The sequence below is a fragment of the Bubalus kerabau genome, chromosome 5 (assembly GCF_029407905.1).
Source record: "Bubalus kerabau isolate K-KA32 ecotype Philippines breed swamp buffalo chromosome 5, PCC_UOA_SB_1v2, whole genome shotgun sequence".
NCBI lineage: Eukaryota > Metazoa > Chordata > Mammalia > Artiodactyla > Bovidae > Bubalus > Bubalus kerabau.
In genome coordinates, this window is record NC_073628.1 from 22,564,675 (window position 1) to 22,577,331 (window position 12,657).

General features: G+C 55.3%; 1 protein-coding gene across 1 annotated transcript; it reads right to left on the minus strand.

The window, feature by feature from the left end:
- Positions 1 to 246: 246 nt before the first annotated feature.
- Positions 247 to 11,322, minus strand: VSIG10L2 (V-set and immunoglobulin domain containing 10 like 2). The gene is made up of 12 exons (XM_055581229.1): positions 11,241 to 11,322; positions 9,321 to 9,668; positions 8,807 to 9,082; positions 6,512 to 6,787; positions 5,709 to 5,957; positions 4,720 to 4,980; positions 2,855 to 3,145; positions 1,927 to 2,223; positions 1,143 to 1,265; positions 634 to 658; positions 482 to 534; positions 247 to 344 (listed from the first exon to the last, which is right to left on the minus strand). Exons 1-12 carry the CDS (start codon positions 11,320 to 11,322, stop codon positions 247 to 249), a joined length of 2,379 nt encoding a protein of 792 aa, XP_055437204.1.
- Between the last annotated feature and the right edge of the window lie 1,335 nt (positions 11,323 to 12,657).

The window sequence follows — 12,657 nt, forward strand, 5'->3', positions numbered from 1 at the left end:
GCCAGCGATCTTCTCCGCAGTCATGTGTCTTCCTGGTTTTTCCACCTCCGTCTGCCATGAGCTGGGCCAGGACTGGTTTCATAACCAAGTCATTAGAGGCCCTGCAGCTGAGCCTTCCGCTGGTTGTAAGAAGATGCTTATCCAGCGGGAAGGGGTAGTTAGGGTCTTTAAGATTCAATGTGACGAGGGGATGTTCCCATCCCCCCGCCATCTCCCTAAGCCTGTCGGCACCTTCCGCTTGGGGCCTCATGGTGTGGCCGTCACTGTGACGGTGACGTTCACCGGGGGCTCCGTGGATTCTTGTGCAGGATCTGAACCTGGGGTGGTGGGGGATGGTTCGGTGCCTACAGAGAATGGACACAAGCAAAGGAAAGAGAGGTGCCTGGGGGTGTCCCAGGTTGCTCCCAGAGGACAAGGGAGACTGATTATCATGGGTGACTCATGACTATTCTCCCCAGTTTGGGGGTAAAATTGGGCTTACCTGGCATTGCCTCGGGGCCACCCCTTGAGCCCTGATATTGGTGACTTTGCTCCCTGAGGGTGAAGTAGGAGAGTAAAGTTATACTTTCCCAGCCTTCCTGTCCAGTTAGAAGAAAATCCTGACCTCCAGAATGATTGGGCTTCCACACGCACCTGGGAACGAGCAAGCGCCCAAGGCCTGAAGGAAGAAAAGGAAGAGGTGCATTTCTTGAGCAGCCAGCCTAGGTCCCAGGAGAATAACCCTCCTCTCCCCAGGCTCAGGAACCTGGAAGGGGGTGGCCCTAGATGCCCCAAGGTTCAGGGTTGGAGCCCTGAGGGACTCCAGCTTTGGGAAGAGGTCACAACTAAGGAAGAGCCTAGATTCTTGGCCCAGGGGAGTCTCCGTATTGTGTGCTAAGTTGTTCAGTTGTGTTCAACTCTTTGCAACCCTGTGGACCATAGCCCAGGCTCCTCTGTCCATGGGATTCTCCAAGGCAAGAATACTGGAGTGGGTTGCCATTTCCTCCTCCAGGGGATCTTCCCCACCGAGGGATCAAACCCGAGTTTCTAGCATCTCTTGCACTGGCAAGTGGGTTCTTTACCATCCGACCCACCAGGGAAGCCTATCTAATATGGGGCTGCCTCTTGGGGTCAACAGCCCAGTCCTTGAGCTTCCCACTCACACGGGAAGGTGTCCGGGTGCCGGGCAGCATACTGGAACACCAGCAGGGAGGCCACTGTCGCCACCACCATTCCTGTGCCTGCCGCACCCAGCACTGCCGCATAGGCGCTGAAGGGAGGGTCCGCTAGGAGAGGGTGTACAGGGTAGGTTTAGAGCCACTGCTGAGCTCGGCAACAGCGGCTCTGGGGCATCATGCAGGCCGTGCCCTGCTCCTCCGGTTGGCCCTCCACCTGGGGGTTGGGGGCTGTGATCAAGAGCAAGCCTTGACCTAGAGAATCGGGAGACCAGGTGTCTCCCCAGGAGAGGGTGCTCAGCCTGCCTGGGCTCCTGGGGTGTTGAGACCCCAGCCAAGCCCCCTCTATCTGGCAGAGCAGGCAGTAGTCTGGTTATCTCGGCCGCCTGGGGCAGGAGGGAAGGAATACCCACGGTGGAGAATGAACAGCAGGAAGCCAAGAGCCCACCTGTGCCCTAGGAGGTGAGACTGAGGCGCAGAGCTGGGCCCTCACCCTAATTTAACTACCAGCAACTACACCTCCCGTTCACTATTTCATCTGAACTGGACTATGGTTCTCGCTGCTAGGCCCAGGCCTCCAGAGACTCTGAGAGGGACGGAAAGACAGCAGTGGGGTTACTTGAGAGGGGGAGGGCAGAGGAGAGGACAGAGACTGGGGGTGGAGGGGCTCAGGACGAAACAAAAAAGGAACGCATGCCCTGTGGAGAAGAAAATGACTCGGGTTGGGTTCAGTGGAGAAAAGCAAGTCTCTCCACGGCGCAAGCCCAGGCACCTGGTGTCTTCACCTCAGAGGGATGGCCAGCCGTACGATGATTCAGAGCCAGGACGCGGAAGGCATAGAGGACCCCCGGGTCCAAGCCCCCCAGCCGCCGGCCCCTGCTCTCCGGCTCGATGTCACCAGCCACGGTCTCCCAAGCCCCTGCCCCCAGGCCTGGGAGGCTGGCCCTTCGCTGTACCAGGAAGCCCGTCAGATTGCCAGGGCCTCGGACGGTCCACTGCAGCTGCACCTCGCTCCGGCGTCTCCCGTAGGTCAGGCGGCTGATGGTGACGTTGGGGGGAGCGGGGTATCCTGGGGTGAAGGCGGGGACACATACAGGCATGTGTGTGCATGCATGTGTGTGCTCCAGGGCTTATTAGGGTTTCGTTGAGATACAGCTGGTGGTGTGGGGATGCGGAGAGGGGGGTTGTAGTCTCGACCACTTCTGTGTAGTTTTGGTCTGTTTACCCTAGACTTACACACTGGCCTCAGTTTCCTCCTCTGTAAATGGAGGTGTGTGTTAATCGCTCAGTTGTGTCCGACTCCGTGGCTCCATGGTCTGTCCATGGGATTCTCCAGGCAAGAATACTGGAGTGGGTTGCCATTCCCTTCTCCAGGGGAATCTTCCCAACCCAGGGATCAAACCCGGGTCTCCTGCTTTGCAGGCAGATTCTTTACTGAGCCACCAGGGAAGCCCCTTATAAATGGAGGAAAAGGAAGTTATTCTGACTACATGGAGTTCTGTTTGCCTGAACGCGAGGGTATCTGATTCATGTTCACATGGGGTTTGTGTTTTTTGAGGGTCCATCTGTGCCTGAGAAAGATAACACATCCAATGTTTGAAGCAGAGAATCCATATGCCTTTCCACCTAAAGAGCAGTGGCTGGAGGTTCCCCATTCCCTCTGTGCGCACATGCACACGTGCACACCACCCCTCACTCACTCAGGACCTCCAGCAGGACCCTCCGACTGCTGTTGCCCAAGGCATTTTGGGCCACGCACTGGTAGGTGCCCCCGTGGCGGACTGGGTCGGCACCTTGGACACTCAGGCGCAGCTGGGTCCCCTCAGGGTGCAGAGTGAATCCCAAAGTGCCCGGCTCCACCTGCTGTCGCTGAGGTCCCAGCCAGAGGAGCTGGGCAGGTGGCATGCCCCCCAGGAGGGTACATCCCAGCCAGGCCTCTTCCCCCTCCAGCACTGACACCCGGGGCTCAGCCACTGCCAGTTGAGGGGCTTCTGTAGGGACAGAGAGGATAGGTGAGAAGGTGCCCCCTGTGCTGGTGGGGATGCTCAGAGGGGAGGCGCTGGCCAGTGGTGGAGGGAGTGGGGAGGGGAGAAAGCAGATGGGAGGGCTGTAGAGTTGATAGTGAAGCCTGCCTTGGCCCGGTCTGCCCCCTCTTTCAGGCTCTCATTCTCTGCTGTATTCCCAGCACCACCTGCTCCAAGTTTTACTGACAGTAGTTGTATTTCATGATGCTTCTCTCCCTCCCGACCCCAGAGCAGCTCCTACAGGTGGGCCCCCGCCCTTCTTAACCTCTGCATTAACCACCTCCTCCCAGCACCTGGCCCAGGGCCTCCTATCCCCACCCCGCAAAGGCCCACAGCGCCTCCACCCCGGGCACAGGGCCGGGCCCACAGCAGGTGCTGTTTTTATGGACTAACTCCTAAAGACCCAGGGTTTCAGGTGTTCATGAATCTCCTATGATGGAATTTCCAGTCCTGAGGCTGAGTAATAAGGGAAAGAAATATGTTGAGTGGTGGACCTCCCTGAAAACCATGCTAGTCACTCAGCCTTTGCAGACTAAGACATGAAGCATTTTGTCAGAAGCGTTCTGGGTGACGGCTATGCCGTTCGCTTTTCTCAAATTTTTACTTCAATGTTTAATTCTTTGTCCATGAGTTGGCGATAAGCAGGACTGGCCTGGCCTGATGAAGACACAGAAAGAAATCAGACAAAAAACAGCGGGAGTCGGAGAAGCAGGGGAGGACTTCTGGTGCCTGATTCGTTAATGCAAATCAAGAAGACAGTTAGGCACCTTGTGCAAATTGATGAAAATGAGGGCCACAGCATCCCTCCAAGTCTAGATCTTGCAGTCCAATAACAGCCCCCCTCCCCTACTCCCCGGCCACACATGACAATTTGGCACTTGAAATGTGGCCAGTCCACATTGAGACGTTCTGCCACTGGAAACACACACATTAGATTTTGAAGGCAGTATGAAAAGAAAAAAGAATGTAAATGTCACTGATAATTTTATTATTACACGTTGGAATTAGTATATCAGTGTGTTGGGTTGTGTTAGTCGCTCAGTCGTGCCAACTCTTTGGAACCCGATGGACTGTAGCCTGCCAGGCTCCCCTGTCCATGGGATTCTCCAGGCAAGAACACTGGAGTGGGTTGCCATTCCCTTCTCCAGGGGATCTTCCTGACCCAGGCATCAAACCCAGGTCTCCCACACTGCAGGCAGATTCTTTACCATCTGAGCCACCAGGGAAGCCCAGTGTGTTGGGTATATCAAGCTAAATAAAACGTTTCACTGTTTCTTTTTACTTTTTTAAAACATGGTTACTAGAAAATGTTAAATTCTATCTATGGCTCACATTATATTTTTATTGGACAACACAGACCTAGACCAAGCCCCCTGATTTTATGCATCAAAAAACTTGAGGCCCTGGGAGGGGAGGTGACGCAGAGTCTTGACTTACTCTGCATTTCTCCTCAGCCGCCAACCCCCAGAGCCCCTCGCCCTAATTCCAGAGAGCCACTCTTCCCATCCCGCCCCAGAACCAAGCCTCTAGCTCTGACTCACCTAGCCGTAGCTGGCAGAGCGGGTCAGGGACCCTGAGTGGGTGAGTGCCCCGGCACGTGAACTCTCTGCCAACTAGGTCTTCCTGGGCCTGCAGGAGGTAGACGGCCGGGGAGGAGCTGCTGCTGCCCAGAGGCTGCTCCTGCTCATCAAGCCAGCTCAGCACAGCAGGGGGCTCGCCTCCGGGCCACTCACAGCTCAGCATGATGAACTGGTCTCTGATTGTGGCCATGGTCCAGCAAGTGGGGCTCCAGAGCGGTTCCCCTGGGTAGAGAATCATGGCTCAGCACGGCGCTACAGGAGGAGAAAGGGCTGGAAGGCCTACCCATCCCTTCACTCTTCATTAATTGCTTCACTCACTCATGCCTCTGAGTACACAGTCACTCACTCACTCATTCATTCATTCATTCATTTGACATTTATTGAGGGCTGACCATGTGCCTGGGAAACAGTGGGAACAGAGTGCAATATAATCTGATGTGTGCTAGAGCATAGGTAGAAAGACAAAGTCTCTGGGTCTTCAGGGAAGAGGACTGAAGACAGGACGACATATGAACTTGGCCTTGGTAGATGGGTAGGAGTTTCCAATGTAGAAAGAAAACTAAAGGCAAGTCTCAAGGCCAACATGCGATAATTTTTCGCTGTTCAGTCACTAAGTCGTGTCCAACTCTTTAAGATCCTGTGGATATTGCAAGCGTGCGAGAATAGACCAGTAAAAATAAGGTCCTCCCTGGGGGCTGGGAGATGGTAACAAGGGTGTCACGGGGCTCTAAGCCAGACTTAAGCCACCGTGTGGGTGGAGACCAGGGCTGGAGAGGAGAGAAAGCTGGAGGTGGGGACTAAGCTGCCACCTCCCCATTAAGCAGCAGGTCTGGGAGACTGTGGTCTGCAGCCCCTCCTCCAACCCCATGGCCCCAGTGGTCTGGGCCCCGGCCCCCTGCCCACTCCTCTGCCTGCACTGGCCTGCCCTGCCATCTACCATCTCCACTCACACAGCGTGATCCTGCAGAGCATGGGCAGAGCCAGAGCTGGGTGCCTGCCAGTGCAGGTGAAGGAGCTGCTGTTGGCAAGATGCGTGGCTGCATAACTCCAGGTGACGTTGCTGAGCGCAGTGGGGCCAGCTCCCTGGGGTCCGGCCCACTGCAGCTGGGCAGCTGGAAGCCCCCCAGGCCAGGTGCAGACCAAAGTCAGTGCCTCAGGGGCAGGGAGAACAGCACAGGAGGGCTGCGCCTTGGGGGGATCTGGGTGGAGAAGCGTGTGAGGGCAGGGCTGGAGCTGTGCGCCGCAACCTCCCCACCACCCCCCACCGACCTGGGAGCCTGGAGGCCTGAGGTGTCAAGGGTAGAGGAAGTAGGGAGAAGTTGGTGAAAGGGGAAAGAGCGATCTGTCTGAGGAGCTGATAAGGGAAAGGCATAGTTCTCAGGCCCAGGGCAGAGGCTGGGAGAGGGGTGGGTATTCAGAGTCCATGAGGAATCCCAGAGCCCCCCTAGGCCCCCACCTGGGAAGTCTCCCTTTCCCTGCTTTGTCCCCTTCTCTTTACCCTTCTCTGTGCCTCAGTTCAGTCCCCAGGGTGAAAGAACAATTCCCTGGGGAGGGGGTCTACATGTGGTCATCCCGTCTTCCCGCCCCTTCCCACTTTGGAGGGCTTTCATAGACCAGCTCTGACCACCTAGCAACTCCATCTGGTTTCCCAAGTGTTCCCTCCCAATCCACGTCCACACCAGGGCCCCTGGACTCTGCCAGAGCACAGGTCCGGGGGGCTCCTGTTGCAAGGGCCCCCTCCCCACACACTCACAGTAGATGGTGAGCTGGATGCTGGTCTGCGTGTGGGTGTCCAGGCGGCTGTTGCGGGCCAGGCAGGTGTACAGACCTGTGTGGGCACGGCTGGCACTGGCGATGACGTAGGTGGGCCCGGCATGCACCTGAGTGTGGTCATGGAGCCACACGTAGAGGCTGGGGGGGTTGGATGCAGCCAGGCAGCTCAGGGTCACCTCTTCCCTCTCACTGGCCCCAAACCCCTCCTCAGTGAAGCCCAGTGGCTCCACGGTGATCACAGGATTGTCTGGACCATCTGGAGGGCAAGGAAGGCTTGTCATACCTCCCAGCCTTCATTCCTTCAGTCACTCGTACAGTCGTCGCTGAGTTCACTCCCTACCCAGTGGGTATCTATGATGTACCAGCTGTGTCAACTACTGTGCTAGGCCCCCAGGAACTCAAAGAGCAGGGGCCTTCACAGTCCAGTGTAGGTGACCAGGGTTGGTGGAGGTGAGCACCCTGGGCCGGGGGAGCTCAGGAGGGCAGCTGTGACTGTTGTGTGGTTCCCTGAGGGGCTGTGGTTGAACTGAGGTGGGGGGATGGGCAAGACCCAGCTGGGCAGAAAAGAGGCAGGGCGCCCAGTCCTTCCCATCTGCCTGGGATTGAGGGGTTTCTTGGAACTGGGGCAGTTGATCCTTTTAGACTGGAAAGGGATGAAAACAGGGTGAGAAGATGACCTGAGCATAACCCTAGCAGCCAGGAGGAGACTCACTGCCCCTGTCTCCTGGGTCCTCTCTCTCCCTGATTCCCAGAAATGACTGAATTCTCTGCTTGTTTCATTCTGCTCCTAATTCCTTCCCAAGAACTTCTCACCCGTCTCCCCCATGCTCCTCTGCTGACAATCTCCACAGGCCACCATTGTTAGTGGACATCCTTAGGCAGAGTCCTAGCTCCTTAAATGTGCTAGACCAGCACTATCCAATAGGTATATGTGAGCCACACATGTGTTAAATTTTCCAAATCTTAGAAAGGAAAAATAACCAAAGCCAACCAAGTGAAAAAAAACACCAATTTTAATAATATTTTGTTGAACCACATACACGCAGAATATTATAGTTTCAATGCACAATCAACATAAAAAATATTGGGACTTCCCTGGCCGTCCAGTGGTTAAGACTCTGTGCATCCACTGAAGGGGGCATGGGTTTGATCCCCAGTTGGGGAACTAAGATCCTGCATGTCATGTGGCATGGACAAAATTTTTAAAAACTAAATCAATAAATAATGTACACTTATTCAAAAGTCATTTTTAAAAAGTATTGATGAATATATATATATATGTATATATAAGTATATATATAGATGTGTGTGCGTGTTAGTCACTCAGTCATGTCGGACTCTTTGCAACCCTATGGATTGTAGCCTGCTAGGCTCCTCTCTCCATGGGATTTCTCAGGCAAGAGTACTGGAGTGGGTTACCATTCCCTTCTCCAGGGGATCTTCCTGACCGAGGGATCAAACCCAGGTCTCCTGCATTGCAGGCAGATTTTTTACTGTCTGAGCCACTGGGGAAGCCCATATATATGCACAGATATACATACTTATTTTTAGATTAAATCTTCAAAGTCTAGTGTGCACTTTACACTCAGAGCACATCTCAGGTTCAGCCACATCCCAAGAAATCAAAGTCACACAGTGGCTACCCTATTGGACAGTATAGCGCTAGACTATCCTCGTCTTCATCTTTCACACAAACCCCTGATTTCATTTTTAAATTCAAAAAAATCTTTTGAAAAAAATTTTTAGAAGTTAAGTTGCTACATGTGTTCTCTTTACTGAGATAGCTATTTTTGTCCTCGGTCCACTTTTGTACAGATTGCTGCTTCTTTCCTCACTTGTTTTGGAGATCTTTCTAATCCTTTGTTTGCTGTGTGTGCTTCCAAGACAAGTTTCTGACTTCTAATTGCAACCTCTCAACCTCAGACTTAGGATCAAATTGCCACCCTCTCTTTTCACTGAAACTCCCTCCCTGTTTCTTCAGGGTCCAATTGGTCAAAAGCAGAATTTCTGAGCCCCTCCCCTGAAATTAGGGTAAACTGACCTTGAACGTATACACATTTTCCTGGGAACAGGGCCCTCGACCTTGACAAGGTGAACATGCCCTGTACTAGAGCCGTCTTTGACACCAATGGGTACAATGCCCTGACTCCCGCCTGCTGGAGCCTCTTGGAGGGCTAGGGTACTCCTGGGGGTCCCGAGATGTGTCAGGAGGCCAAGCCCAGGTGGGTAGGTGGGTGCCAGCCCTGACCCCTTCCCCTCGGCCACTGTGACTCACAGATGACGTCCAGGAAGGCTCCGTCACTGCTCAGCTGGCTGACGGCGTTGTGGGCAGTGCACGTGTACCAGCCCAGGTGGGTCCGGTTGACGGGGTCCAGCTGGATCAGACGCTTTGTGACCCCCATGAGAGCCTCTGCAGGGCCTCGGGGTGCCTGATGCTGCCAGGCAAAGGTCACAGGCTCCGTGCCCTCCCGCACTATACATGTGGCCACCAAGGAGGCCCCCTCTACTGGGGACGGGTCACTCAGCCACACCTGAGGCTTCGATACGGGCACTGGCCAGAGGAAGGAGAGGCCCTGTGTTTATCGCAGACCAAGGCCATGCCCAGCGGCCCAGCACTTGCTGGCAGGCCCCTGAGCATCCCTTCCCATGATCCCAGGTGTCCCTGCTCCCAGGAGGAGGGCCCCATAGAACCCGAGCCCAGCAGAACACAACGGCGGTACATGCAAATAGACTCCAAGCAGCATGCACAGCAGCTCAAGCCTGCCGGGGTGCCCGGCCAGGCCCCTCACCCAGCACGGCCAGAGCGAGGGAAGAGTAGGTGACATGGAGCTGGCCGCTGGCCTCATGCAGGGCCTGGCACAGGAAGTGGCCGCGGGCCCCCTCCTGCAGCTCCCACAGCACCAGGCTGCTGTTTCGCAGACTCACGGCCCCCAGCGCTGAGGCGCTGGCCTCCACCTTGAACTCCCCTCCACTGGCGACGGCCACGGGCTGGGGAATCAGAGAGCCCAGGGGAGTGAAGCTCCAGAAGACCACCAGGGAGGCAGACTGGGCGCCACAGGCCAGCTCCACTGAGCCACCTCGCACTCCTTGGATGGAGGAAGTCTCCCTGGGGGCTCCTCGGGTCGGATGGGGCTGCCCTGGAGACAGAGAGGCAACGCAGACTATCCGGGCCGGTCTGAGGTCTCCTGCTCCCGTTCCTTGCCTACAATCTCTGTTATTGGTGGTCTGCAGGGCGGGCCGGCTTGTCAGGGTTTGATAAGGCAGCATAAGCCCTTCTGGACTTGGTGGACAAGAGATGGTTTCTGAGGGGCCCACAGAGCTTCCTGTCTGGCTGTGCTGTACGAGTGGGTGGGGTTAGGGGATTTCTTGCAATCAGGGAATGGATTGGAGCAGAGATTCCCATTAGGCCTTTCGGAAAGCTTGATAAAAATGTAGATTCCTGGGCCTCATCTCGGAAGACTGAGTCAGAATCCCCGAGTGAGGAGAGGGGTTTCAGGGCCCAGGAATCTGTATATTAACAACCATCCAGAAGTCAATCTGATGACCAGCCAGACAATGACCCCCAAGGCTCAGGAGGTGTACGTGACCACTGGTAACTCAGGCTCTGGAGATATCTGCGTAAGGACTCCAGGGGATTCCAGACCCACTGCAGCAAAGGGATGATCCCAGCCTGCCGTCAGCCCACCCAGCACCCATTCATTCATCAGCTGTTAATCTGGAGCGCCTGCACGGGGCCAGGCATGGGCTACCGTGACAAATGGGCCCTCCATCTCTGCCCTCATGGAGCTTCCGGTCCACCAGGCAGTAGACAGCAGCGATGGGGGCAGATCCAGCAGGCAACCTCACGCCTGCCTGGGCCCCTGTTCTTCTGTCGCTTGTGGTCAGCATGCTGCAGGGAGCCTCAGCAAACTTAGGAAAGATAAGTGCCTTGGAGGACCGAGCCCCAGGGCTCCCGCACACAAGCTTCTGCTGACTGAGTGCCCCTGGTACCGTGCCTGCCCTGAACTCTTCCCCTGCTGATCACCTACTGATCTTCACCATAACAACCACGACATGCCCTCCCCAGACTCGGAAACATGAAATTACTTCGTCTAAAACCACACGGTACATGGAGGAGCTGGGGTTGGAGCCCTGCCTAATCCCTGACCTCAGATTCTCCCCACTGCTGTCAGCTTCCCCAGAGAGAGAAGAGGAGGAGACGGGTGTGGAGTTGGAGGGACGGGAGCAGTCAAGATTCTGATGTTCAGCTGGTCAAGGAGAAAGGCATTTAATCCAGAAACTGGTTCTTTCCAACCCCGTGGACCTTACTTTGGATGCTATGAGCATCTCCCACCTGGACTATTGCAAAGATCTCCCCACTGCCTCCAGCTCCCTGAAATCTGTCAGCTTTGGAGGGAACGTCCTGGAACCCAGGTCTGACCGTGTCACACTAAGCTTACACCCCGACAGTGGCCCTCAGCACAAGCTGTTACGGCTATTCAAAGTTCAGAAGAGCAGAGCACTCTCGGTGCTCCGGCCCTGCCTCCCCAACCTGGCATGAGAGGTCGCTCAGTGCACACTGGCTGATGTCTGGCAGGTGGATGAAGTTAATGGACTTCACTGAACGGCTACACAAGGGCAAAAAGAGGATCCAGAGGAAGAAAGGGGAAGAAATAATGGGATGTGAGTAGAGGTGGGCTCCTGTGGAGGGCGGACTGAGCATCACTCACCCGAGGCCGCTGGATGCAGAAGGCAGAGGGGTGCCAGCAGCAGGAGGCTGAGTGGGCTGAGCAGGGCTCCCTGACCCACCATGGCCCCATCTCCCTGCGTGGCCGCCCCGCCGAGGTTCCTGCCTGCCTCTCAGGCTCCCTCTCTCCAAAGCAAAGCCCAGCCCTGGAAGGTTGGGGGGCAGTCTGGCTCAGGTTGCCAACCGGGGCACCTCCTGACACATCCACCCCGGATCTCCCGTTACCCTCACCATCCCGATTACAGGTGAATTATTTACCAGATGATTCACTCCATCCATAATGCAGAGTTGGGGAGGGCAAGACCGGGCCGGGGGAGGACCCGCACTCCCTGAAACTTGATTTCAGTAATATGAAATCAGAGAGTGTGAGCATGGATGTGGCAAAGGCCCCAACTTCGCCAGGTCCAACCACCCGTCCGATGCGGGACCCCCGTGTGCAGCCCTCCAGATCACGGGGATCAGGAGGTTCATGTCGTCTGTGCCTTCTCGTGTTTTCCTCACATTTCTGGGGGAGACGCTGGTGGAGTGTTGGCAGGAGCCCTGGAGTCAAAGACACTCCAGAGTTCAGGTTTGACTGATCAACCGAAAAATTTTAGGACATTTCTGAGCCTCTCTGAGTGTTAGTTTCTTCACAGATAAACGGGGATAATAACACCTCCTTTCTTGTAAAGATTATTGTGACTATAAACGAAAAACTTACACTAGCGTCTGGGGGGCTTCTTGGGTGCTTGTAATGTCCTGTTTCTTGTCTCAGGTAGGAGTTACAGTACATCAAGCTGTATATTAGTTTTGTATATATGCTTGATACAATTTATACACACACACATACACACACCCGTGTGAATGGTGCACATAGTCGGTGCACCAACATTCAAGCTCCTGGCCAGATCTGGCCTGCAAAGTCAGGGCCCTGGAGATGGAATGGACACCAGCTTGCTGCGCTGGCCTCTTTGAATCCCAGCTCTGTCTCCCTCTCTTGTTCTCAGCACGTCCTGCTGCTGTAGCTGTCTCTTATGACAACCTGACACAAGGTCAGAGTTTCCATTATCTGATGGCAGGGTTTGGGGGAGGGTGAGATTCCTGGACCCCAGGGAGATGAGCTTGGATGTCAGGTGTTAGGTTCCTTGGGGCTCAGCCGGGACAGTGGCTGTCAGAGCTGATGCCAGGCGGGACATCGCTGGGCCCAGAGATGTTGGCTCTGGTACTCTTGGCCTCTCAGTGGCCGTAGGACAGTGGAAAGACCCCTGTCCTTCACTCAGCCCATAGCCAAGGTTCTTCCCTGTCTTCCACAGGGTCTTTAGGCTCCATTCGTTCCTAACTCAGCTTTGAGTAGAATGGCAAATGGTTCCTGGGGATTGGGGTCCCATGTAGCGGGGATAGGTGGGGCAAATAGGCTACTG